We start from the raw sequence: 26,772 nt of genomic DNA, 5'->3' as shown, positions 1-26,772 counted from the left end.
TCACACTAGATCCTATCCCCTTTTTTAGCAGCCTTCCTGCCCTTTTTTCCCTCCTCAGTCATATGCTAGCAACAGACTTGGTGCAGGTTCAGGAAGATCCACTGTGGAGTGGGAAAGGCCCCTTTCCCCTCAAAGCCTCCTGATCCATCCCCCTCCACTGGATACAGATGCACCAGTGGTGGTGGGGGGGGAGAGGTATTGGCCTTTCAGTACAGAAGGGTGAACAGTTGGGAGGAAGTTCTCATGCCAGAATAGAAGCTTGGCTGACTAAGCTCCAGCTGATCCAGACACTGCCTCCTCAATCCCTTATCTGCCATAGCTAACCCACCGTGCTTGCATCACCAAGCTCTCTTCCCCTCCCATTTCTGAAGATCTCTCCAAGGTTTTCCTCTGCTGTTCCTAGTTGCTCTCCAGCCTGCTATTCTTCAAAACCCCTTAGACTCTCAGGGAATCCAAAGCTTTGTGTACATGCAGGATCATTGAGGCTGCATCTGCTCGTTAATTCCCTCTTCAATGTTATTCTCCTGGTAATAATAATAATAATAATAATAATAATAATAATAATAATAATAATAATAATAATAATAATAAACAACTTTATTTATATCCCGCCCTTCTCCCCAAAGGGACCCAGGGCGGCTTACAACATGTTAAAAACAGATTAAAACATAATTTAACAAACAGATAAAAACATATAAAAACACATTAACAGATACCATAAAAACACTAGTCAGATAAAATGTCAGATAAAAAGAGCATAAAGCAGCAGTTCATAGAGGACTCAGGCCTGTAAAAAATACTAAAAGATGTAAAAAAGATGTTAAAAAGGCCATGAACTCAGAAGGCTTGTTTAAACAAAAGGTCTCGCCGAAAAGTCTCAAGAGAGGGAGCCATTCAAGGGGAAGGGCGTTCCATAACGTTGGTGCCACTACTGAGAAGGCCTTGTTTCTTGCCGCCGCCCCACATACCTCCTTAGGCGGCGGCGCTTGTAAAAAGGCCTTCTCTGATGACCTAAGAGGACGAGCTGGATTGTATGGGAGTAGGCGATCTCTAAGATACCCTGGCCCAGAGCAGTATAGGGCTTTAAAGGTCAAAACCAGCACCTTGAATTGGGCCCGGAAACGAATGGGCAGCCAATGCAGCCCCCAGAGAAGCAGGCTGACAGAGTCAAACCGCCTAGGTCCAGTGACCACACGGGCCGCCGCATTCTGCACTAATTGCAATTTCTGAACCGTCTTCAGGGGCAGCCCCACATAAAGCACATTACAATAATCTAACCTCAATGTCACCGTGGCATCACACCTATGGCACCGTGGTACTTGCAACTGCACCAGTTTCTTAGCCAATTTCATACTGATCAGGGTTGTGTTATTTGACATGTTTTTACTCCCTCTCCCTGCTATTGTAAAGAATCCCCTATATAAACCAATTCTTCATTTCAATTACATTTAGGGATTGACTCATTTTTTCCCCTGGTACCAGGTTGTAAGGTATGTGCCATGGTCAACAGTTGATGGTTCCTTAACATAGTTGTTTCAGGGTGTGTGTGTGAATACATGTGTTTCAAAGAAGTTTTGGTAACAGCTTGCTGCAATGCAAGTAACACTATGGCTGTTTGTGGCCTGCACTTGGATGGAGATGCTAATTCATACAAATGGTGTCTCAGCAGGTCAGCTGAGGCACAGTCTGGACAAGGTGTTAAAGTAGGAAGTGCTCCCTGTATTTTGCTCTAATTTGTCTTGTGATTCTTTGTAATGCTTTTGTTGTGGTATTGGAGAAGCCAAGTATAATTACGTGACTGAGTTAGGAGATTACATTATAAAATAATCCGTATGCTTGTGTGATTGACATACTAGGAAATATTAGGTCTTTCAGGAAAAGAAGAGAATTTGGAATAAGAAAGAGTTCTCATTTAGGTCAGGATATATGAACAAACTATTCCAATCTGCTGCTGATAAACTATGTGGTAGTGTCTGAATTGAAGATTATCTTGGTTCGTTTTTGTTCACATTTGGTCAGCAGATGGTATGACTACATTCTGATGAATAAAAAACATGCACAGCAAGTAAATAATAATTGTACTAAAAATAACTGAACCATCACTGGACATCTGACTAAAATTGATTTTTTGCAATGACTGTTGCTTGGGAAGCACAATTATGCTGACTTTTATCATAAAAGACCTAAAATTCTGGAATGTTATCAAAGGAATAACTACAACTAATTCTGGCTAGCTTGATAAATTAGAAAAATATTAAAAAATGCCAGACATCAGTGGCAAATGACTGAAAGTCACCCTTTGAGCCTCCCTAATACATTCTTTTGCAGGAGAGCAGGGTATAAATTGAAAATAATAGTCACAGTAAAAATCACCTTCATACCCTGCAGGTAGGGGTGGCTCCACCTCCTCCTAAAGAAAATAAGAGGGCAGCATCCAAATAGCAACAACGAAAGAGACCTCTAAATAGCAAGCAATTTATTACACTGTTTATGAACTTTTGAAACCCATTGCAATTTGAGAAATTGTTACCAAAAGGGCTGTTTTGTTTAGGGGGGAATTATTACATTACCCTTATTGGAACCTCAGGATCGCAGGCTGGTTAACAAGACGGCGTAATGCAGAAAAATTCCCTTTTGCTTAAAGAGGAGACTGAAAGATAACTTTTAATAAAAGATTATAGTTTTATTTCAAAAGCACAAAGGTAAACATAATGCACATGGATAAGTGTATGTTTCTTGGTCCTAATGCTTGAATCCAGTGTACCTAGCTTTCATGGTGGTTGCATGTAAAAAGTATTTGGTGCATCTGAGGAAATTAGAAAAAGGAAAGGTTGTAGGGAAGGATTTTAGGGGTCCCTGGTTTGCCAAACCCAGTTGCTAACTAAAGAAGGAGAGAGAAGGGGAGAAAAAAGGGGGGGAAGAAGGGAAAAAGTTCCAGATGCCAGATAGTTACCTGTCTTGTAGAGCAGTTGAATGGGGGGGGGAGTCCTGTGTGGAGGACCCTCTGACACAACACATATGTGTTGTTTCCTTGGAGGGGGAGCCAGAGAGAGAGAGCATGTGAGGAAGCCGTCTCTTAAAAAGGGTTTTTTGCAACAGAGCTGAGCTGGATGGTAGCTGCTAATACCACCCAGCAGGGTGTTTGGAGTCAGGATGTCCCTTATCAGCAAAATTCAATGGGGTCTAATGGCTGGCTTCCTAGCTGGGGGAACTTAAACAATACCAACACAAGAAGGCAGTTCAGGTTTGCATACAGTACTTAAGCAGTGGTTGAGTTAAACAATACAATGAATACAGTAATGTAGGAGACTGGGTTGAAACAATACAATGAATAGGAGACACTTAAACAATGATTTACTATGCCAGAGTTCTTCCTATAATATGTGAATCCTAGGGAGGTGGATTTTGTAACCATGATCTTGTGACTTGACCAGAGTTTTTGGAAAAGTGTGCTGGGAGAAGTGTGGCCTGCATGATGTTTTAGTAACATAACCAGATATAAAATCACAACTAAGGAAAAAGGGGATTTTCACGTAACAAAATTGCCTTCGTTGGGGCCACTTTCTGCAACAATGAACTCACAATAAGAGGGATTATGTTAACAAACTGCATCAGAAGTTGGATTGGTTGGGCTCTGCCAAGGGCCTATCAGAAGCCTGTTTTAGCTAGGATGATCCCTGGACCCCTCTGTACCAGTCAGGTGCCATGGATTCCATCCCCTACCCCCCCCCCCTACACACACACTGATGGAGAGTATACCACTGCTGTCCACTGCCTTTACCTGCCAGCAGTAATCTTAGGGAGAACCCTAAGGTACTGTAAGGGAGAGCTTGAGGCCTCTACTCAAGCTACCTGCAGCCAGTACTATCTGCATGTGAGCAGCCAAAGGCACATGTCTTATCATTTTTAGAAATAAAATGGTAGAGTGTATGGACTTAGGTTGATTCAGCAATGCAATTCATGTACTTATCTCTTAAAAAAAATAACTTTAATACATTTCACTGTGGTCAGCTGTATTGAGAGCCAGGGTGGAGTACTGGGTAGAATGTTGGATTTGGAATGAGAGGTCTGCAGGGAAGCACCTCAGGTGAAGTTCAGTTTGCCTTCAAAGGGTTGATGGGAAGATAGAAAGGAGAAAGCTGCCCTAAGTTTCTTGAAAGGAAGACAAGTTAAAAAAAATTAACTCTTTAAATGAAATTTATTCCTTTTCTAGTACTGCAGCATTAAAATGAGACTACAGTTTTTGTGAGATTAATGACCATTGAGCATTAATGAGCATAACATTATGCTTTGACAAAAAAAAAAAAAAATCTGTCCCAATCTGCCAGAATCGAAATATTAATTTCTCAGTGGATGGAGCAATTACTAGGTATTTTATCCTTTTGAGGTTGCAGTCCTATCCACGCTTTCCAGAGAGTAAGCCTCATTGACTAGAATGGCGCTTACATCTGAGTAGACAGGCATAGGATTGGGCTCTCAATCAGTAGTTCTCAACTGTTCCAACTGATGGCACAAAATTAGTACTTGCAGGAACATTAGTAATGCAGGAACATTACTTTCTTGGGCATACAACAAACAACAATTTACATTTTTTTGTTTTATTTTACATTTTGTTGGGAATCATGTTTTCTGAAGTATTAGGTATTAACTATCATAAATCAATATAAATTACATTATTTTTTCTTTGGGCGGGTCTGAAGCAGGCAACCAGCCCTGTAGTCAAGAAATGTTGTGACTTAAATTATTTCCATTCAACAATATCATTTGTTACGAGTTCTGTCCTTTAATTTGTTTTTCTTATCTGTTTACAGAATGGAAGAGACAGTGAGAAATCTACTGCAAAATCAAGGATCACTGGAACCAAGCGGAGAGGAGCCTGTCCCCATAATAAAGGCATATCAGGTAGTAGTGATATCTAAATAAGCAGATGTGACTGGTATGATAGTTAGAACTTCTGTCAAAGGCAGTTGATTAAAGGCTTGATAAAAAATCCCCAGAGGTTTGTGAACAATATGTCTGAGGCAGAAATGCCAAGTGGAACAGACACAAGGTATTGGTCAACTCTGGTTACTATGCAAACTGGTGAGTCCTCAGAATCTAGAACAGTGGTTTCCAACCTTTGTTGGGATGCTACCCCCTTAAGGTGGGTAGTGATCCTACTGGGGACCCATTGTGCTGTTAATATGGCACTTCCATTTTTCACTTCCGGCAGGGCTTCCCTGGGCCTCAGAATGTCTTAAAAGGCATAAAAAATGTCACTTTCAGTTTTGTGAGGAAAACCAGAAGTAGCAGTTTTTTGTCCTTAATGGCCAATCAAGCCCGCAGAGGCCATGGGCAGACACACATGGCCTCTGCAGGCTTCAGAAAGCCCTCCAGAGGCAACTAGAGCATAGCTTTGGAGAGTTCAGGTTGGGCCCGCATTGAGCCAGATCTATGGGTAGATCATCTGCGGAGGCCCCACCTGTATTATGCATGCTTGTGTGTTGAAATTGTGCAATAATATAATCCTGTATATATAAATATTTAAGCAAACAGAGTGTGTTTATACTAGCATGCATGCACATGGTTTATGTTTTAACTAGTATCTTAACAGAGGTAAGCTAATACAGGGGAGGCGCCCGTATCCACAGATCCTGTATCGTGGATTCACTTATCTGCAGATTGGGTCCACGGGCTCCTGGTGCATACCCCCTCTGGAGGCGTATCTGTGGATTCAGGTATCCGCGGGAGGTTCCTGAACAGAAACCCTGTGGATATGGGGACACACCTGTACTTATAAATAATAAAAATATGTATATACAATGTTGCATCAGCAGAGGGGGGTTGATAGGATCTGGATGTTTGAGAAGTGGTTGAAGTTGGAGGTGGCATTTCAGCACATTTTCCCACCAGCAGAATAGCATCATCATTAAGCCAATCACAGCAAAGTGGGTGTGGCAAAGGGTGGTTTTGGAAATCATTTTGTCCCTCTGCCCCTCCAAGTTTTTTTTTTTTATTATAAGTGTCCCAACAGAAACTTTCAGCTCTTTCTTAGTATGTGGTCAGTTCTTTTCTTTTTACTTGTATGCAAACATCATCCTTCCAAAAAGCAAATTCTGATTTAACCATAAGAGGCTTAAAATGAAAAGTGAAAACCCAGGTGTATGAGGGCAAGGTATTATTGGGGCAGAGCACATGTTTTGCATGTAGAAGATGCCAGGTTTGGTCCCTGGCATTTCAAGCTTAAAGGATCCCAGGCACTGGCGTTGCTAGGGGGGTGCAGGCCACACCGGGCGATGCACCGGGGGGGGTAGGTGATATGCCCCGCGGGGTGATGCGCTAACTTTGTGGCTTTAGGAGCTACCGCGTCATGTCATACACCGTTGGATGCAGAATGGCCAGCAGAGTGCAGTGCAAAAAACAGAATCAAAATAGCTCCTTTAGTTCAAAAGTTATGGCCGAAAAACCGGAAGGAAAAATGCATGGAGCCCTATGGAAAGTGAAAGTGAGCCGTACCGTGTGTTTACTCGAGAGTAGGCATACTTGCCATATTCCTTCGCAAAGGGCAGGCTGAGAGGAATCCAATGACACCAGAATGGTTCCAATCCAATGAATGCAGGCTCCCAAAAACACCCGAGAAGGTCCCATCCCTCCCAGCTGCAAGTCTGAGCCTGAGCTGGAAATGAAGCCATGTGGCTGCGTTTACTCGTGAGTAGTCTGTCAGAAAGGGCAGCTGGACTCCAAGGACATCGAAATGGTCCTGATCCAATGAATGTAGCCCCCAACACCCGAGAAGGATGTCCCTCCATCCCTCCCAGCTGCAGTCTGTTGAGCCCTATGGAAAGCAAGCAGCCTCTCGTTGTGTTTATTCATGAGTAGGCAGACATGCCTTGGCTGCTGGTCAGGCCAGTCAAAGGGGAATGTGAGGACACCAGAATGGTCCCGATCTGATGGAACTGGAGATGCTCCAGAAGGCAGCCTCCTCCCCCCCCCCCCCGCTGCCGCCCCCACTAAAAAGGATGAAAAAGAGGCTTCAGCTGGTAAGGGGAAAGTTTTCTATTTTGCACTTGTGAAGCCAGGAGGTCTTTGTCTTGATGTGTCTGAAACAGAAGAACTTTAAACTGGGCACTGGGGAGGGCTGGAAATCTCACTGATTTTTTTTTTTTTGGGGGGGGGGGAGGTTATTGCAGGCAGGCTACAGAGTAAGCTCCATTGACCACTATGGGACTTACTTCTGAGTAGACATGCATAGGCTTGAGCTCACAGGCTGCAATCCTACCCCACTTCCCTGAGAGTAAGCCCCATTGACCACTATGGGACTTACTTCAGAATAGACATGCATAGGATTGGGCTCAAAGGCTGCAATCCTACCCACACTTTCCTGAGAGCAAGCCCCATTGACCACTATGGGACTTACTTCAGAGTAGACATGCATAGGATTGGGCTCACAGGCTGCAATCCTACCCACACTTTCCTGAGAGTAAGCCCCATTGACCACAATAGGACTTACTTCAGAGTAGATTCACTTGGTGGAACAGACTAGCTCCCCCTTATTTAATTATGTCTTTTATTTTAATTTAATTATTTATAATTCTTTATTTTAATTTGCTTGATGATGTCACTTCTGGCCATGACATCACTTCCAATAGGTCCTGGACAGATTGTCATTCTAGAAACTGGGTCCCGGTGCTAAAAGTTTGAGAACCTGCAATAAGTTGTTAGTAAGTTGACACAGGGGTGTGTGTGTGTGTGTGTGTGTGTGTGTGAGAGAGAGAGAGAGAGAGACTCTACAAGTTTTCAAAATCACTAAAATCAGAGTTTGGAGGAATAATACCATCATGTTATATATCAATCAATGTGTAATTTTATGCAGAATGCAATGAAACAAACCACATTGAAATATCTGTGTTCTAACAAAAGGTACAGCCAAAAAACCAATGGGGCAGGGCGATGGTACATCACCACACCCACCACCTGGGGTGTTGCCCCGCCCACTGCATGGGGTGATGCACAGGCCTCCTGCACTGGGTGACACAAATCCTAGTGATGCCACTGATCCCAGGTAGCACTTGAAGAACTGATGCCAATTACAGTAGATGGTGCTGTGGCCTAAGATGGACCACAGTACCTAGATAGCCTAGATCAGGGATGTCAAACTTATTTCATCCTGGGGGCCACATTGGATTTATGGCGCCTGCTGATGTCCGAACTCCAAATGTGGTACCCGGAAGTGACCTGAACACAGGGAGTGATGTCGCTTGTGACATCACTTCCTGTTTCTTTAAAAAGCTGAGGCTTCCCCCTTGCTCTGCTACCTCCCCCCACACCATTCTACCACAAAGAACCCCCGCCTCCCCCCACCCTACACACCATTCTACCACAAAGCACCCCCGCCTCCCCCCACCCCACACACCATTCTACCACAATGCACCCCCTGGCTCCCCCACCACCCCGCCTCCTGCCCTTGGACCCCCTCTGGCCGTAATTGGAGCTTGGGCGAACTCCAGCCGTGGCTGGAGCGAGTTCCAGGACCGGGGACGCCGCGTGCGGCGTCTCCTGCCCTCGGACCCCCACTGGCCGTGGCCGGAGGCCGGGCAAGCTCTGGCCATGGCCAGCAGGAGTTGCAGGGCTGGGGACACTGTGCACGGTGCCTCCTGCCTTCGGACCTCCTCTGGCCATGGCCGGAACCCGGGCGAGCTCTGGTCGTGGCCGGAGCAAGTTGCAGGGCTGGGGACACAGTGTACGGTGCCTCCTGCCCTCAGACCCCCTCTGGCCGCGGCCGGAGCCCGGGCGAACTCCGGCCACGATCAGGGCGAGTTGCAGGGCCAGGGACGCTGTGCATGGCGCCTACATTATTCTGAGGATTGGGGATGCTGCGTGCAGCGTTCCCAGCCCTCAGAATTTTCCTCCGGCCGTCACTGGAGCAGAGCTCCGGTAACGGTCAGAGCGAGCAGGTATGGGTCAGCCCCAAAGCTCCCCCAGATCACGGGGGCCGCCCCAAATGTCTCTGCGGACCGGATTTTTGACACCCCTGACCTAGATGGTTTGACAGTGTAAGACAGTTTTACATAGTCATATGTAGTCTTTGCTGCATGAAAACCCCTATTATTTCAGGATGTGAACAAAAATCAAAGTAGTTATGTCCAGTCAGTTCAGTGACTCAGCCGTGTTAGTTAAAGTAGCTTAGGATGCTAGGAATTGTTATAATGTTGTAGAAAATGGACTGAAACCAACTAACTGACAGCCTAATCCTATGCATGTTTACTCAGAAGTAAGTCCCATTTGAGTCAATGGGGCTTACTCCCAGGAAAGTGTGGATAGGATTGAGCTGTTAATTCCCTAGTGTGCCCCAATGGAGATGCTTTGTAGAGTCTATGCAGCTAAATCTTCTGCTAGAACTGCAAAGCAAAATGCCAATATTTTGCCCGTTTATTGAATAAATAAATATTTATTGAATAAATCTGTGAGAACTGCTTGTGTTTTGATGACTATGTATTTTTTAAAAAATATATTTTATTTACATTTCAATCCCAATGTTGTTTTATTAGAACTAAGATTTCCAATGAGCCAATGTTACCATACTTACTTCACTCAGGAGGGATCGCCTCTTTTTAAATAGTGCCTAGTGCCTGATATGACCAGTGCTTGCATCATCATAAAAACTGCATGCTTTTTTTCTATTCTGAACTATTGTTTTACTTACAAATTAAATCAATAAAACTCAAATGATTAATTAGTTTGGATGTCTTTACTTAGGTGGCAGAGTTACTTTTTAGAAGCTGCATAACTGATGTTGTTAATGACATAGTGAACGTCATCAGTTTTGAAACAGGACTTTCCCCAGGTTAAATGATTATATTCCAAAACCAAATAGGAGACTGGACAAATATCCTAGGGGTAAATGAAGAAACACAATGTAATCATCCCCAGTGTAGCTCTCAGCAAAAGCTGATGAAACTATCCTATTTTCCCTGGTAAGTTAGTTTTACTGTTCAAATTAATATTTGAGTAGTCATAAAAGGTACTTCTTTGTAATAAACACTTTTGATCTATTGACCACTGACTGCATATTTGTTTTTTCCCCCTCAAACCTAATTATTGTTCGGGGATATATAAAACTGAGTTCTTATTACAATATCAATATGCCTGACTCAAGAATAAATATTGCTGCTAATGAACTTTAAATGTTGCACAGTACTCATGACAGTGGAATAGTAATCAGATGCACTCCAAAGCATGCCTTATTATCATTACATTCTGTTAGGTCTTTTCAAGAGTTCTTTTAAAAAGAAAAAAAAATTGGACGTTCTCAGGCCTTATAGCAGGAGTGACTGCTTAAGGTAGTTTGGTAAACTACCATTCTGCCATGTAAATGAATTGCTGTGTCAGGGGTGCAAATAACATTTTGCTCAATTACTAGTGAATCGATTTTGTATAGCACTGTAGCCAAGAATGAAGTTGCAAAGAACATAAACACAAACGGAGAGATTAAATATAACATGCAGGTATATTGATAGCATTTTGTTTAGCCCTTCAAGCATGACCTAAGCTGCTCACTAGTTTCAAGAAATGCATAACTGTACTAATAGGCCACTGTTGCAAGGCAGAAAACACAGATGGGGTGGAGTGTCCTTGTGTCCACAATCACCAAATGAATGAGAAAGAGGCAAGGTGAACCTAATTTGTTGCTAATGATGAACACAGGTAAAGACTGATGACATCATTGGCTGGCACAGGTTTTTTTATTGTCTGCCCAACCTCTCTCTCCCTCTGTGTGCGTGTGTGTACATATATATCTGCATTTCTTGGTTCCCCACTTACTGTCTAGTAAAGCAAACAGTGCATTCACAGATCCTCCTAAATTACTGTTCATTGGCAGTGGTAAGTCAGTGACTGTTGCTGCCAATGCCCATAAGTTCTGACGCAAAGCATGAAAAGCAAGAATTCAGTTTTAATACAGGTACTGTACTTTGACGTGAGAGAGATATGAGTGCCCAGGGGTGCATCACATTTTTTTACCCAAATGCTCATAGGCAGAGCTAAAGCGACAGGGGAATCAGCCACTGAACATTAGTGTCCCCAAGCACATGAGTTGCCTCTTCCAATTTCAGAGCTGTAGTATTCAATTTCATTTTGGATGGTGGTCTTGAAAGCAAAAACAATTCCTGGTTCCATCAAATAACTGCCCTGTGATCGTTGGCAAGCCATACTTCCCTCTCTGTAAAACAAGTAGGCTATTTCACACCTCTCCAGAACAGAAAAAGGTACTTTTCTTGGTGGAATATATTCAGTGAAGGGCCTTTGATGTTCCATTATAAACTTGAAAAGTGGCTATTTTCACAGAAGTTTGATGTGGTATGCAAATTTTCTGATTAAAAATGAACCAACTTCAAGTGAAAATGAGAACTTAAAAAGGTAAATGAGCCTGCTTTCAGTTCTGAATGAAATAAATATGCATGTTCAATAGGCAAAACACATGGAAACAAAAGCTGTTCATTTGGCTCTTCTCTGCCTCAATATTCATAGCTCTGTTAAGCATCAGGACCAATAGCTTTGAGTGAAGGATGAAAGATGAAATAATGGTTTTATCTTTGCACATAAAATATATAAGAAAAAAAAAAATTATGCCTTTTAAAAATAGCCAGATGGGAGCTAATGGTAAGGAGCCATCCCTGTCCAAGGCTTATCAATGAAAATTGCAGAATTGATTGGTTAGTTGAGAAGAAAGGACTGAGAAGGCTATGAACCAAGGAGATGATGAGATGAGGCCAAAGACAATAACGGCCCAGTCCTTTAAAGAGTCTACAGCAGGGCTTTTCAAACTGGGGCATCATGACGCCCCAGCCTGAGGCCCCTGGCTTCTGTCCTCTTAAGGGGCAGGGGCAACAAGCAAGCAGGGAGGAAGCAGCAATGTGATCCCCAGCAGTGCAGGGGCTTGGCTGCACTTACCAGACCCTTCTGCAGCCTCCCGGGGGTGCGGGAAGCCCTTCTGCAGGGCTCCCCAAAGCCTCAAAAGTGGAAGTTGTGCATTTGCGCTCCACTTCCGGATTAGCAGAGAGTCATGCAGGGCTCCCCGCACTCCCAGGACGCTGCAGGAGGCTCTGGTAAGTACAGCCAAGCCCCTGCAGCCCCCTGAGCGGCACGATCCTGGGGATCATGTCGCTGCCTTCCCCCCGCCCCCATTGCCTCCTCCCCAGCCCCCGCAAGAACTTAGAGCTCCCGAAGAGTTTGAAAACCGCTGGTCTGCAGCATCAGATCTCTGCTGCCGTAAGCCTTCTAATGGTAGTACAAGTGATATGCTACCATCGCGCGTGTTAAAGCTGCAGGAAGAAACACCCGAAGGTTCAGCTTCTCGCACATGGAGCCAGCCTGCATCGGAACAGTTAAGATGCGAGCAGGGGCAAGTCATAGGCAGTTCAATGGAGGTTTGAGGTGGAGAGGACAGGGGGTGATTTGGGAGCTGGAGGAGTGGATCCCAGCAGCAGCATGCGCCAGGATGCTAGCCCAGTTTTTCCAACCCATCATGCTCCCTGCCTGTACTCAGACTTAGTCCAGTAAAATAGTTGATGTAGGTCTGAGAAGATGCATTGACAGTCAGGTGGCTTATGTAGAGGTAAATAAGAGACTAATCCTATTGGACCCTAGTGCTGGTGCTGAGTTCCAGGGCCAACACTCGGTGTCATAAACATACCATAATAAATCATGTTTACAGCACCCTCCAATAGGGAGCACCGGTACCAGGCCAGTGTCTAGGTGCTGGGCCCAGCACTGGGTGGAGAATACCACAGGAGCGTCCAGAGGTAGGTCACACTACTGGGCAGTGGTGCAGGTTTTTGAGGCGGGGGAGGGTGGAGCTGGGTGAGGAACCAGCCTGGGAGGGGGGTGGGACCAGCCGAGACCTCCTCTGCCAGATCCTATTCTCTTTGTTGGGCTGCAAAACCCAACATGGAGTTTTTCAAGTCCATGCCAGCAAAATAGTTGGCACAGATGTGAAAAGCCTCATTGTTGGTCCTGGGCTTTTCTCAGGGGAGGAGGATGAAAGTCCCCTTCCCCTGATGATACTCCGGTGGCTTCCCATTGCCCATGGGATACAGTAGTTACCACTTTGGCACCTGTTGTGCCAAATTCCTGTTCCAAGCTTGGTCTAGAGAACTTATGCCCACTTTAAGCTAAGTGTAGCGCAATCCACTGTAAACCACTGCAGTCCCAATGGGTCTCCTTGGACTTGCGCCACCTCAGGAGGTGGCATACATCCAGGGAGAGCTGAGTGGCTTGTAGCAGAGTGGCTCAGGAATGGGTGCTAGGATCTGGCATATCTGTCGGGTCTCAGCCCTGCCTCCCACACCCCATCCGGCCCTCGGACTGCCCTCTCCCCACCTTCTCCCTGCCCCGGAATGCCTCCCTCCAGGCTCCTTTCCACCTCCTCCCTGTGCTACCCCGAGCCTTGTGTCAGCCTAGCTTGGCTGACTCAAGCCTCACCTGTCAAGTTGGTGAGGAGGCTGGATTCAGCCTCCGTGGGCCAGTGCACATCCCTGCGCCAGCCCAACCAGCTCTTGAGGAGTTGCAGCCCTGCCCAAGGCGCAGTTTGAATTGTGCCCTTAGTTTCCCTCTTCACTTGAAATAGCCCTAATTCTGCAGAAAGCACTGCTGGACCCCACCACTAGGGCAACTCGCCTGTTTATTCTGTACCTCCTTCCACCATTCTCCTGCCAGCAGCTTCTCCAACGGCTGCAGCAACATCTTAGTTCCCAGCAGCTCCTAGGTATGGCAGCCACACACCAATCTCTATTCAGTAGTCTCTGTTCACTCAGTCCATTAGTCCATCCTCTTTCCTTCATGCGCCTTCCTTCTGCTCTTTCAGTTTCTCCAACCTCCTTTCTTCTACACCACTCACTCTCACTGCTCCAAATGCTGCTTTTATCTCAGAGGGCCTTGTTGCCTCTAAGTAGCTGCAGCTGGGCTGCACACTCACTGCACTCTAAGGCCTGGTTTTAATCCCATGCTTCCCAGGCCTGCCAGAGCAAGGGCCACTGTTGACACCACACCTTATCTCCTTGAAGGATCTTGTGCATTTTCATTACAGCACCACTGTTCCTCCAGGCATTGGGAAGGATAAGATTGGGCTATAAGAAACATTTTTATTTACCTCTCCGAGGCCATCTGGTTGCCCCTCCCATTTTATGCAGCTTGCACTCCATTAGGGGGATCTTAAGAAGGTCCCCAGGGGAGGATATTGGTAGCCAAACAGGTTCATATGGGGTGGGAGGTGGTATCCTGGTCTCAAGGCACTGAGGAATTTAAGCGTTAACAGCTTGTTGAATTGAGGCCAATAATGGTCCAGGAAGAAGAGCCACTGTTAATAAAACTAGTGACATATGTCCAGTCTCAGTCAATAACCCAGATGACACTGTAGTTTCAAGGGCAGCCCCATGCATTGTAGAAGTCCTAATAGGATAACTTTGGATAGCATGTACAACGATGGACAAAATATATCTGCCTAGGAAAGACTAGCTGGAGCACCAGCCTAGGCTGGTGAAAGGTGTTTTGTGCTACTGAGGGCGCAATCCTAACCAGGTCTACTCAGAAGTAAGTCCAATTTTGTTCAGTGTTCACTCTCAGGAAAGTGTGGTTAGGATTGCCGCCTGAGTTGCAAGTTGGCCTCTAAGTTGGCCTCTGAAGGTAAACTTATTAAAATAGGACCTCCAAACTATGAACCTGGTCTAGTAGGAAGGCAGCTCTGTCCAAAATGGACTGCCTTTGAACTTCTGGCACAACCCATAGCAGTATCTCTGTCTCTATGAAATAATTAGGCAGAACTCTGATTATGAGGTACCTGCACAGCTAGCCATGGGAAGAAAAAACAGAGCTCTGTAATGTCTCATGGGAATCCCTCTCTCTATGTCTGCTGCGATGGTTGTGGATGAAACTGAGCCAAGTGTTTTAGAATGAGGCGTTGAGGAGGTGAACGTGATAAAGAGGAAAATATTAAAGAGTGACATCAATTTTTGTTTTTTAAAGTAAGAGAGATCTGGGATAATTCTGTTGATTTTGGTCATATTATTCTGAATTTCCTTCAGTGTAATTGAGAATAGAATTTAGGTCATAAAGCTTCACTCAAGTGTAAAAGCTGTAATACTCCCAAATGCCTACAGAAGACTGAAAGCCTGTGTTGCATTTTAGCTATTTATGTAGGTTTCTATGCAAGAAAATATAATTGCTTTATGTTTACAATCCTGTCTTGATATACATTAGAGACAGAACGCTCACGTATCCCCACCACCACCCACCTGTGAATGATACATTTATTCTCATCATGTGGAAAGACCTTGCATATCTCCCTCTTTGGAAAATGTGAAACTTTTTTTTTAATGAGAAGAAAAGCGTGTTGAAGGCAGTTTTGCTTCCTGGTTCTCCTGCATCATTGCAGAATCTGAAGCTGTTCTCATTCTAAACAGGATTAGTCTTGGTATCAGACTCATCTCTGAATGTTTTATGAGAGTAGTGCAGTGTACTTGTAAGGGTAGAAGACCTGGATTCACAACCTTGCTCGGTCACAATGAATACTTGGTGATCTAGTGTGATGCTGTCTTCCAATCTAACGTCACAGAATAATTGCAATCATGCTCATTGTCCTGAGATCTTGGGCCAAAGGGTAGCGTGCAAATCTGATAGAGATGGGGTGAGGAGAGAAAAAGTGTACACTGAAGGAGATATGTAAAGGAGAAACAACAAAATCTAAACATATGTCTGAAAGTTACTTAATTTACAGCGCAATCCTAACCTGCCCTGGAGCAAGTAGGCCTGTGCTGCATCCAAGGCAGGATTGGGACTGAAAGCGGCTCAGCCCAGGGCAAGGGAAATTGCTTCCCCTTACCCTGGGTAAAGCCACAACAGCCCCAATGGGGCTACTCGGATCTGTGCCACCTCAAGAGGTAGCGTAAATCCCAGCCACCCAGGACTGCCCCAGGTTGCCTGGGAATGGGGTTATAATCCGGCATAACCCCTGGATCCTGGCTCTGCCTCCCGCTCCCCACCCACCCATCCCAGGAACGGAACTCACCCTCTCTCTGGGGCCTGTGTTGGAGTGGGGAGTGGTGCAAAAAGTACTTTACAGCACTTTTGTGACACTCCTGGGCTGGCACAAAGGACTTGCGTCAGTCCAAGGATGCCTTAGAATTGCGCCCTTTGGCTACATCCTATGCACACTTTCCTGGGAGTAGGGCCCATGAAACATGATAGGAATTATTTCTGAGTAGACTTGAGCTGTAAATAATTTAAATTTAATCAGATTTTAAGTGTCAGGTACTCAAGTGCTCATCTATTGTCTTCTGCCATTGCTAGATACTTAGCAAGGCATTGTACAATGTCCAAAGTCTGAACTCACATTTGTCAGAATGATGTTAACCCCTGCGAATGGGCTGCAGGTCAAAATGAAGCAGGTACTGGTATAGGCAGGCAGGAGGCAAAGGTAAGTTAGAACTGAAGTTGGTCAAAGCACTGTACACTCACAATTATACAAGGAGTGGGTAAAGGAATGACTAGCTTACAAAAGGTCAAAAAAGCATTAACCAATCTGGTATGTCAAGGAAGGAAATCAGTGGAGCTCATGGAGCCTGTGCTTCTTGTAATGTACCAGTTATATTCTGTGGCTACATAAGACTTTGATTCCATTGCAAAGAGCTCTCTGCTTTAGAACTATTTGTTGTTAAATGAACGTGATGTTCAACAGCTCAAATCTCTGCAGGGCTGGATGGTTCATATACCCTGCCATCCCATCTGAGCCCTGGTTTAGAAGGTCAGAGTGTATGCTTGTTTCTGATTTTCAATATGACTTGATGCTCCTTTAATAATTTCAAAGTCACCACATAGGAGAATGACAGTGTTACATTTACCCAAATGTGGATAATTGGCTGGGGGGGGGGGGAAGAGGACTGTAGCAGGAGTCTGATGGTCCTTGTAGGCATTTTGCTAATAAACATTTAGTACAGGCAACATGTAGAGGCAAAGTAGAGAGTCTGTTTTTTACTATCAACATTATTAAGACCTTCTTCCTGTTTAACATATTTAATTAACATTGGTACTGAAGTTTTCTCAGTATTTCATTTTATTCTGCAGCCTCCTGGTACTCAAAACCCCTCTTTCAACAGAACGTTTTTCAACAGAAATAAATGTTACTGATTGATGGAAGAGGCAATAAAAACATCATCAGAAAATTTATTAAAGTAGCTCTGCGGAACTGTTCAATAGGGACGACACCCTTCAATATTTAGAAGTGTTTTGAGTGAAGACTAATGTGAAGTAGATTTAGATTGATATGCTATTCGTTGTAGGTTCATATGAGAGACATAAAGAAAACACTTTGTTCTGTTATCCATCACAGGCATTTAATCTGGAGGATTTTACTGCTTGCTCTGTGTACATTTTGTAAGTCAAATGCAGAGATGAAAAAGAGGCATTTTATATATTCTTGCCTGACAGCAGTAATGTTAAACCGTGAACAATTTACAGGGCTACTCTAAAACCTTTTGATTTATCTGCATTTTTAAAAATGTTGCTTCCAATTTAGCCAGCCTGAGTTAAGCAAAAACCGTTAGCTGTACAACAAAACATTATCCTTGCATTTGTTGATAGGCTATCTAAAGCAAAGGCATAGTCTATTCTTCTCTGTTGCCATCTGAATGAAAAGAAATTTTTTTTAAACCTCTCATGTGAGTTTGAAATCAGGTAAGTAAAATCAGTAATTTGTACCTTACTAAGTAACTATAGTAACTACGGACCTTAGTTTTCTTTTATCGTTGTGGCTCAAAGTAAGTAACATGCATCACATTTTACTAACAGCAAGTAGTTTAGCCCTAGGTCGAGATCTTAATAGGCTGAAAGGTTTTTCATCAGTGAGGAAAAAGTATTTTTGTTTTCCTTCCCCCACTTCCACCCCCAAAATCCACTCAGAAAACAGAAACATTGTTATAGAAACGCTGTCATTGTCATCATGCTCCACACTGAATTGAAGTCCAACTTGGAATTCACCAGAGATTCCAATTTTTAACTTGGATTTAAGTGTATAAAATGCCTGTTTGCATTTCAAGTGCCCCAAGTTGGAATAGGTAAGAAAGAGATTAAAGGCACAAAGAGCATATTTCAGAGTGGCTGAGCCACTCTTGAAAATTCTGTATCAGGCCCTAACAAACTAAACATTATTAAGGACAATAAGACTTTGGTAATAAAACAAGTGACTCTGAGAATAAAGGAAGACTTTAAAATGGCAGCAAATGGTTGAAGCTGGTTGTGCATAATATAAAAAGGGTCTTCCCCTTTTTAGGGTAGCCAGGATGTTTCCCACAATGAGATTCTGTGTTTTTCTTCTCTTAAATCTCCCTGATACTACTTAACATCACAAATTTTTAATTACATAATACAGAGTGTGTGTCTGTTTGCATGCACATGTGGTATGTGGGCCCAGTACTATCTAACTTTGCAGCGCTGATGGAGCTGCAATGCAGCCCTGTGCGTGATAAGGGAACAAACATTCCCTTACCTTTAGGAGGCCTCCATAACTGCCTCACCTACCACAGGACGCAGCACATGCCCCATTGGCACGGTTGCAACGGCGATGGAAAGTTGGATTGGATTGGGACCTGTGTGTGTATTAAGGATGGAACGGGGGTAGCCAAACAGCTTCTAGTGTACCATTTGAGTCCTGACATACTTTTTTTTTCTTCCCATGATTCTCCTCGTTTTCATCCTCTACCGTTCTTATCGTGTTATACATCCTTCTTAGACCCAAGCTCCTCTTTTCTGCTCAATTACATCTTATCCCCTATTTTTAGCTCTTTAAAGATTATTTCCAATCCTAACATTAGTTTTACCTGGGGCACAGTCATACCTGAGTCATCTCAATTACTGTCACTGCTTGGTCCTCTCCATCCCTGGTGTCCTAGGCCTATTCAGCTTGCAGCAGCTGCTATTGGGCTCTAGCTGAGTTACAAGGGACTTTAAGAGAAAAAAGGAGGTGGCACTGGCCAGACTGCATCACTCATGGCTGCTGTGAGTTCATTTATCACATTCAAAATCATTCAAAATCATCACATTTTAGGAAAAGTGGAGAGCCACTGCAAGTCAGTCTGCATTGAAAGTGTGATCAGACAGAGAGGAATGAAACTGTGATGTTAAAGGGGTGCATTTTTTCCCTTCTCAAGGGATCAGCACATTCCTTATCATTTGCAGGGGCCATTCGTGTTGAGTCAAATCCGTGTATAAAAAATCAGTGTATAACAAGGCTGGACCTGTATTTGTAACAGGCAATATAAGTTTTGGGAAAGTGCCTTTAACATTATAGTTCTTTGTTCAATGCAGATTTTTTTTTCTGGGCACCATTTCAGCTTTAGATGTAAACCACTTGCTTTTCCATCATGGAAGGAAAAGGAAGATACAAATTATAGCCATCTGCTACTGAATAATGAAGTGTTGTAAGCTAATAATGAAGGGCAAGCTTCTCAAATGTGCAAATCTGTGCAGAGCAGAAATAGACATGGAGAACATGTATTGCACAGTTGTCTGTCAAGAATAGTTGCCCCTTGCAGGTGCTCAGAAGTTACAGTGATACATAACACACTCCCACTCCTGATTTGATTTTTTCCTAAATCCCTCTTTTCCTCATCTTTGTTCATACTATTAGTGAAGGATATCTTGGAAATCTCAGAAAGAAATGCCAGTGTAGAACTAGTGCTGCCACGCAACTGTAACACCTTCACTTTGCTGCAGTGAAAATGTGACCCCCTTCCCACACCCTTTTAGGTATAGTTTTCAGTCCCTTTCAGATATGTGGTAGCCTGGATGCATGTAGGGAGGAGAGTGGCTGACTTCACCCCCCCCACACACACACACACAGAGTCCACCACATGACTGCAGTTCGTCTACAAATGTTCACACCTTTCTCTGCAATCACCATCCCTGTCTTTGCAGGATTCCTGCCCATGGGGAGGAGTTGTCTACATGTGTTTCACACATGTTTCAGATGTGCAATGGGACATGAGTGAGGCCAGGCAGTGTCTGCTGTTAATCTCCCAACACATGTTTGGTGAGCCCAGTTAATACAGTTAGCACATCTGTAGAAAGCATTATCTCTTTAACTATTCATTCTTTTCTTCAGAGAATTAAAACTAATAAATAAATAAATCTGAATAATAAAAAATTAATAAAAAATAAAAATCTGAAAAAAACTAATTATCCTTTTTTTTACTCGGTGAAAGGAAGAAGGCTTTGTGGAGTTTAACATTCATTTTATAGTAAAACCAGCTTCCTGGAAGATTTTAATTAGGGTCTGAAATGATGGCACTTCAAAGTTTACTAGTAATTTGTAGCTTTGCATTGATTTACTGTAATTTTTTAGCTTCTTGCATGTCAGGTGGTGTTTTTGGTCCAGTTTGGTAAGTGGTCAGCTTGACTTAAGAATGGCATTGTGTCCCAAAATACTATAATGTTAGTGGCAGAACATTACAGATTGTTGTAAGCATCTTGCCAGAGGTTTGGAAAAGAAAATGTTCAAGTTGATCATGATATAACAGTGGCATTGCCAAGTCTGTCATCTTGAATAGTGTGATATTCACTGTCTAAGAGGTTCTTTCTGCTTATAATGAAAGACTGAGGCAAGTGTTTATTGTCTGGTTGACTCTCAGTGTTGGTGTGATTTTGCCAGTAGTCTTCTGAGGTTGGATGCCAATAGCAACACCCTCTAGGTCAAACAAGAGTAATCATCTAATTTTATACAGTGAAGCTCATAGGCTCTCCTGTTGTTACCTAGGATCACTACAAGCTTCTGGGAGACCATCTATGTACAAGTTCAAGTCAAGAAGAACTAGAACAACAACTAACCCATGTGGAAAAATATCTGGGTAGTAAAAATGAATGGCAAAGCCACAAATAGTACATGTATTTTAGAGCCATGTAGGGTTGGCAAATACTCATCCAGCTCAATCCTATGCTGAGTTACTCAGAATTAAATTTCACTGAGATTCAAAGCCTAGGCATACTTGCCTCAGATTAAGCCCCATGGAACACAGTAGAACTTACCTCTGACTAAACATGCATAGGATCAGGCTGCACATTTAGTGGGATTTAGGTTTTGACAAGGTTCCATTGAGTACCAGCTTTAAACTGGGAAGTTGGCTATCCTGGTTAGTCTCACTGAGCCCTCTTGTATGAATGATAGGTCTGGTACAGTGAAACCAATTCCCACCCGCTATCTCCTGTCAAATGCAGTTCCCCAACTTTCATTCATTCAGGAGAAGAAGGGATTGGCTATGAAAGCTAGTGGTCTACCTAAGTATTGTTAAGTGGATGTGATTTGACATCTCATTTTGTTCTATACAGTGTATAGTATACAGGTGGGTCCTCTTTATCTGCAGATTCAGAACCCACAGATTTGTTACCGCTTCTGGCAAGCTTCCATAGACTATATTGTCTGACCAAGATACTGTAGAACAGCATTTCTCAGTGTTTGGCTCCCTTTGGTACCACTTCACCTGGTCCACCTATTGGAAGTACCACCAGAAGTAACTGCTGATGATGTCATCACCAATTACATCCAGATTGGGAGGCCAGATACAAAACATCAAACACCTTCAAGAAGCTCAGGGAGGACAGGATGGCTTTTTCAAGTGTGTGAAAAGTGCATTCTGGAGCTCTATCTGCCAAGCCAAGCCTCCTACTGCTGCTTTGCGCGTTGCATTGCTGGTCTTGCTGCCGGATGATGGGGGTCCTGCAAGTACCACTGGACATCACGAGTGCCACTAGTTGAGAAACACTGTTCTAGAAAGACAATAATAAAGTTGCACTGTCAAAGACTGACACTCAGAGAGTTCTGCAATTGTAGTGGCAATTCAGAAATATGTAAACACATACTGTGTTTATAAACTGTGTGTACATTAATATGTGTAACAGAATCTTTATTTCTTGATTAATGTTGCAGTTACACAAGGCATGTGAGACTATAAATACAACACTTTTCCTAACATTTACTGCTAACTTTTGATTAATTAAAAATATCTTCATCATTTTAGGAAACATTTAGGGTACAAGAAGGCAAAAAGTGCAAAACAGGCCTAGAAGACACTTGCTTGGCAGCTGATAAAGATTCAAGAAATGAAAACAGCAACAATGATGAGGAAAAAGAAATGACGAAATTACTGTTAGAAAGGCTGAAGGCTCTGGAGGTAAGATAAAGAACTTCATGCATAAGGGCTCTCCATTTTTATTGGTCCTGAATTATGGTGCAATATAAATCTTACCTTTCTCAGTTCACCTAGGCTCTTGTTACAAAGTATTTTTTGATCATGATTCATTAAGTCAGGATGAGTGAAATGCTCTGTCTTAGAACCAGTGAAACGATCTCACTCTAATGTCAAGGATCATATATCCTTAAAAAGAAACTTCATAAATAAATGTAACTTGCTTCAAGCTTGAGGCCAACTTAGACCCACAGAGACTTTAATACAGAAAACTTAGTCTTTATGATTTAGTTTCAAATGTTCATTTAGGGTGCAATCTACCATGGGCTCTGTTGCACGGGCCTTGTCAGCTCATACTAGGGCAGGAAACCAAGCCCCGGCAAACAGGCATAGTCAGATCTGAAGCTTGCAGCGCCCAGTTTTCGTGCAATTTCCAAACAGAAACTGGGTTCTGTGAGTTTGGTTCCTCACTGGGTGCTAATGCACTGTCTGTCTTGAGTCTTAGCAGTATCACCAGTTGTTGCACATCAACTGTATGCCTGGGTTTTATCCAGTTTTGAAAGGATGTCATTGAAATTTCTCCCCACCCTGAAGATCTAGAAGATGCAGGCTTTTAGAATGTATGCCAAGTAATGAACACACATTTTATCCATCATATATCTGAACTACAACCTCCCAAAAATAAAAATAAATGTGCAGCCAGAACCCCTCCCTCCCAAAGCATTTGAAATTCAGATTGCATCAGATTTTATTTATTTATTCTCTCTTTTTTTTTAATCAAGTTGAGGAGAGTGTCAGGGTTAAATTAACAGTACCAGTCATTAGGACTAGAAATCCAGTCTTTCAAAAGAATTGAAGCTGACTCATCAGGATTTCTCATAAATTGCCAAACTTCTTGATACTGAAAGTTTGCCTTGCCTTTCCATTGTCTATTACTGCTGTCACTCCTCACTATGGGAGGTTAAGTACTTATGACTCTTGGTTAAAGTGGCAGAAATGGCTTATTCGGCACATATCATTTATACTTGACTGCAGTTTGAAGTATCCAAGTCCAGTGTTAGTGATATATAGAATTTATGGCCCAATGCAATCTTTTTCTACACCATAGCATGTGGCGGCACCAAAACAGGCTGCGTTGCATGCTGTGGTTGGGGAGCAGGATGATCGAGATGCTTGGGAGAGAAAAATGAAAGCATTTTCCCTTACACTTCTATAATCCTGAGATTGCCAAAGTGCCTCCTCGGACCTGAGCCAACTCTTTAGCTGGTAAAAATTCGAGGAGACAAAGAGACCATGTCAGCTGGCTCCGGAGGGGTTAGTATCTGACGCAAGTCACTCCTCCCGCTTCTGACATTCCCCCAGCCCTCCCCCCAATTTGACCTGACCTGACCATCCTCCTGCCTCGTTCCACCCACCTCACCTACTTACTAGTGTCAGCAGAGCTCCTCTTTGCTGCCACCATACACAAGGTCCTTTTTGTTGTCTGCTGCAGTGGCCCCAAAGCAAATAGCTACTTGTGCTTCTGGATCAGGTTTACAACACTGTAAAGTGCGTTCCGCAGCTGGAGTATTAGTTTTGATGGTGGTAGCGCCACATTGGATTGGGTCATTAGTTAAATGAATTTACTGTTATGATTTTGGTTATAAGCAGAATCAGATTCAGCTTGTAAGTGAATTCAAACAAAACAATAATAATCATGCTCTAAAGTCAATCTATTGTTACTTTTTGCATTCACTAAGAGTATTTTTCACATATGAAATAACATGCAGCCTACATGTGGACTACTGAGGTCTCTGCCCACATGTGCCATAGCTACACACAATGGATTGAACCAAAGAACTACTTGGGCTTTGGTATAGCCTGTGGAGTCTTCTTCATTAGAAGTACATTCCCATGCCATATTAAAAATGGTTTTCCGGTGTTTTAGCAGTTCCACAATAGGTCTGCCGTGATGAGGGGAGGAGCTGCTGTGCAGAAACACAAATCCAAGTCTCCTTTGAATGTGTGGAACTAGGCATGCAGTTTTTTTGTTGTTTGTTTTTAAATACAGCTCCTGGAGGAAAAAAAAATGAGAATTTATGCCCAGTAATGCATACAATGATCATCACAAATTCAAGTTATACATTTTATTTCCTGCATTGAATTTCTTCCCATTGGGAAAATATAACATATGAAGTGACCTTCAAGGTCTCAGCAGGCCAGTGGTCACTTCCAGAGTATGGACCACACTGCTATCGCTCTCTGTAACAGAATGGGAAATTCTTAAAACCAATCAAGTGCCGTATTCTTGTCTAGAGAGCATACCTGGAGGTCCTAAGATGACCATTTCATTGCACCCTGACATATGGGTTGTCAGGTAAGGTACTGTGTTGATTTCTAGCACATCTAAGTTTGAGTGAAGTAGCTTTTGACAAATGCAAAACAACAGATACTTTTCAGATCTAAATTTGTTTTTCCACAGCCCATTTTAAAAACTTTTAAAGAACTCAAACATTTCTCTTTCTTTTAGCAAATAAATATGCTTTTCATGCTCATGTATACATTACTTTATAATGTCAATTCTTTACCTAGGTTCATAGAATGCGTGTAAGTTCTTTTGTTTACCTTTGTTTTTTCCCCTTTGTAATCAATTATTGTAGAGTGGATTAATTGTTCCATGTAGATCTTTGCTTCCATTATACATCCAAGTCTCTCTAATGTACTATTTTAGTCTAATTTTTAGTCTGAGCCTATGTACCTGTTTCAGTTCATAATTTCCTCCCTGACGATAGAAAGTTGTTTAATGAAGTCATCGTGTTTTTATCAATTATGGTAAATTACCTTGAAGCAGGAAGACAGAAACCCCACATCATTATGGATAGGTAGACTTGGCTGTGGAAGGTCACCAAATAGGATTTCTTCATTGATTCCAGTTTTGTACTACAGCTTGTTGCTATTTTTTTAAGAGTGTGCCAATACTTCCAGAATTAATCTACACTTGCAGTCTAAAGCAGAATTAATCTACACAAGCAGTTCAAGAAGAAAAATTAGCTACAGGGCTAACATTAATAGTGCCCAAAGATAATTAAAATAAAGTGTTGCTAATTGTATGTTGGTTTAATGTTATATATCCTTACCCTTGTGAATTTGTGCTTGGGTGATATAAATTTTTATGTCAAGTGCTGAAAGCGCTGAGGTTTATTACTCAAGAGACATACATTTTATTAGTTGTGCAGTTAGTGGTTTTAATCCTTTGGTATTCAGAGAATAATTAATCTTTGCATTTCATTAGTGCATTTGGAACAACAAACAAAAAGTTACTCATTTTTCATCTAGTATGGATATTGAATTAGCAGTATCATGCGTTCAAAGAGTTTCCAGGCCCGGTGAAGTGTGTAGACCATCTATGTGAACAAGATTGTGTCATACACGCTTGTGTATGTGTGTATGTAAAAATTCTCAAACCATCAGGGCTATCTGTTTCTATTCTTCCTCTACCAGGAAGATTTTCAAAGTAAATGGTGGGTGGGAAATTACACTGAGTTAACCAGACGTGATTTGCTACAAAAATCTAAGCTAGTACAGTGCTTGAGATCCAGATCTTCATGAATGTGGCTGTGAAACATTAGTGTAATTTCAGGATCCTATTGCCTGGCAACAGTTGACTAAAATATGATTACTGTAAAACAGAGAAAGCATATGATAATATAAAAACAGTTGGATTTAGTTCTCCAGACCTGTGACAACCACCATAAGTACCCACCTATAAGGCGATAAATTTCTGCCAATAAATCAAGCATCTCCTCGCCTTATCTATGAGATCACTCAGGGGTCAGGGCTTTTTGAGCAAATTGAGGCACCTGGAGAAGCAAGAGGACAATGCAGCCATAATTAGAGGGCTATTAATCTCCACGGAAACCACTCCAGGGCAAACTCTAGCCAGAGTTAACCTTTTATTCTCCTGCTGAGAAAAAAAGCAAGCCAGGGGTCAAGGCTTCCATTTAAATCAAGCAAGCTTCATTCTCTTTAGTTGACCCCATTTTTCAAATGTTTGGCAGAGGTCTGGTTTTTAAAACACCAGGATGTAATCCTCATTTCCATTTGAAACAAAGTCCTAGGTTACAATTCAGTGCACCATTACTTAAGAATAGCACCCATGGAAAGCAATAGGGTTTACTTCTAAGTAAATAGGATTGCAACTATGTGTAGCTGCACTTGCTCATGTTCATTCCTTGTTGCTTGTCTCTCCACTGTGAATTGAATAGGACATTCCCAGTTATGTGTTATATGTTGTATGTTATATGTAGAGCCTCTGGCTTAATACACCAGGCACCTTAAAGAAGGATTTGATTAATGGTTTTACTGGTATATTGTTTACAGTGTACTTAGTCTGAGAGTGTTTACAAAAAGGTTGTAAAGGCCAGAATTTAAAAAAGTATCTTTTATTATATTTTTAATAAATTAGAGACTATACAGTTCCTGGGTAACAATTACTGCTATGTTATTTTTCAGGATCTAGCCTTGGATAAAATCATACAAAATTACAAACACACCCCCAAAGTTTAACCCCCAACGTATCCTAGGTCAT

The 26,772-nt window shown here is 42.7% G+C and overlaps 1 protein-coding gene across 2 annotated transcripts in view; it reads left to right on the top strand.

Annotated features, from left to right (window-relative positions):
* Nucleotides 1-26,772, top strand: part of NCKAP5 (NCK associated protein 5) — a 370,314-nt gene that overhangs the window by 107,143 nt on the left and 236,399 nt on the right. For both annotated transcript variants that reach the window (XM_066633011.1, XM_066633012.1), the window contains exons 3-4: nucleotides 4,812-4,902; nucleotides 22,038-22,190. In XM_066633011.1, the coding sequence (XP_066489108.1) occupies nucleotides 4,812-4,902; nucleotides 22,038-22,190 (244 nt within the window). The remainder of the gene's footprint in view (nucleotides 1-4,811; nucleotides 4,903-22,037; nucleotides 22,191-26,772) is intronic.

The sequence above is a fragment of the Tiliqua scincoides genome, chromosome 1, assembly GCF_035046505.1.
Source record: "Tiliqua scincoides isolate rTilSci1 chromosome 1, rTilSci1.hap2, whole genome shotgun sequence".
Lineage (NCBI taxonomy): Eukaryota > Metazoa > Chordata > Lepidosauria > Squamata > Scincidae > Tiliqua > Tiliqua scincoides.
The sequence above is the reverse complement of the archived record's forward strand: the minus strand, read 5'-3'. Positions and strand labels throughout refer to the sequence as shown.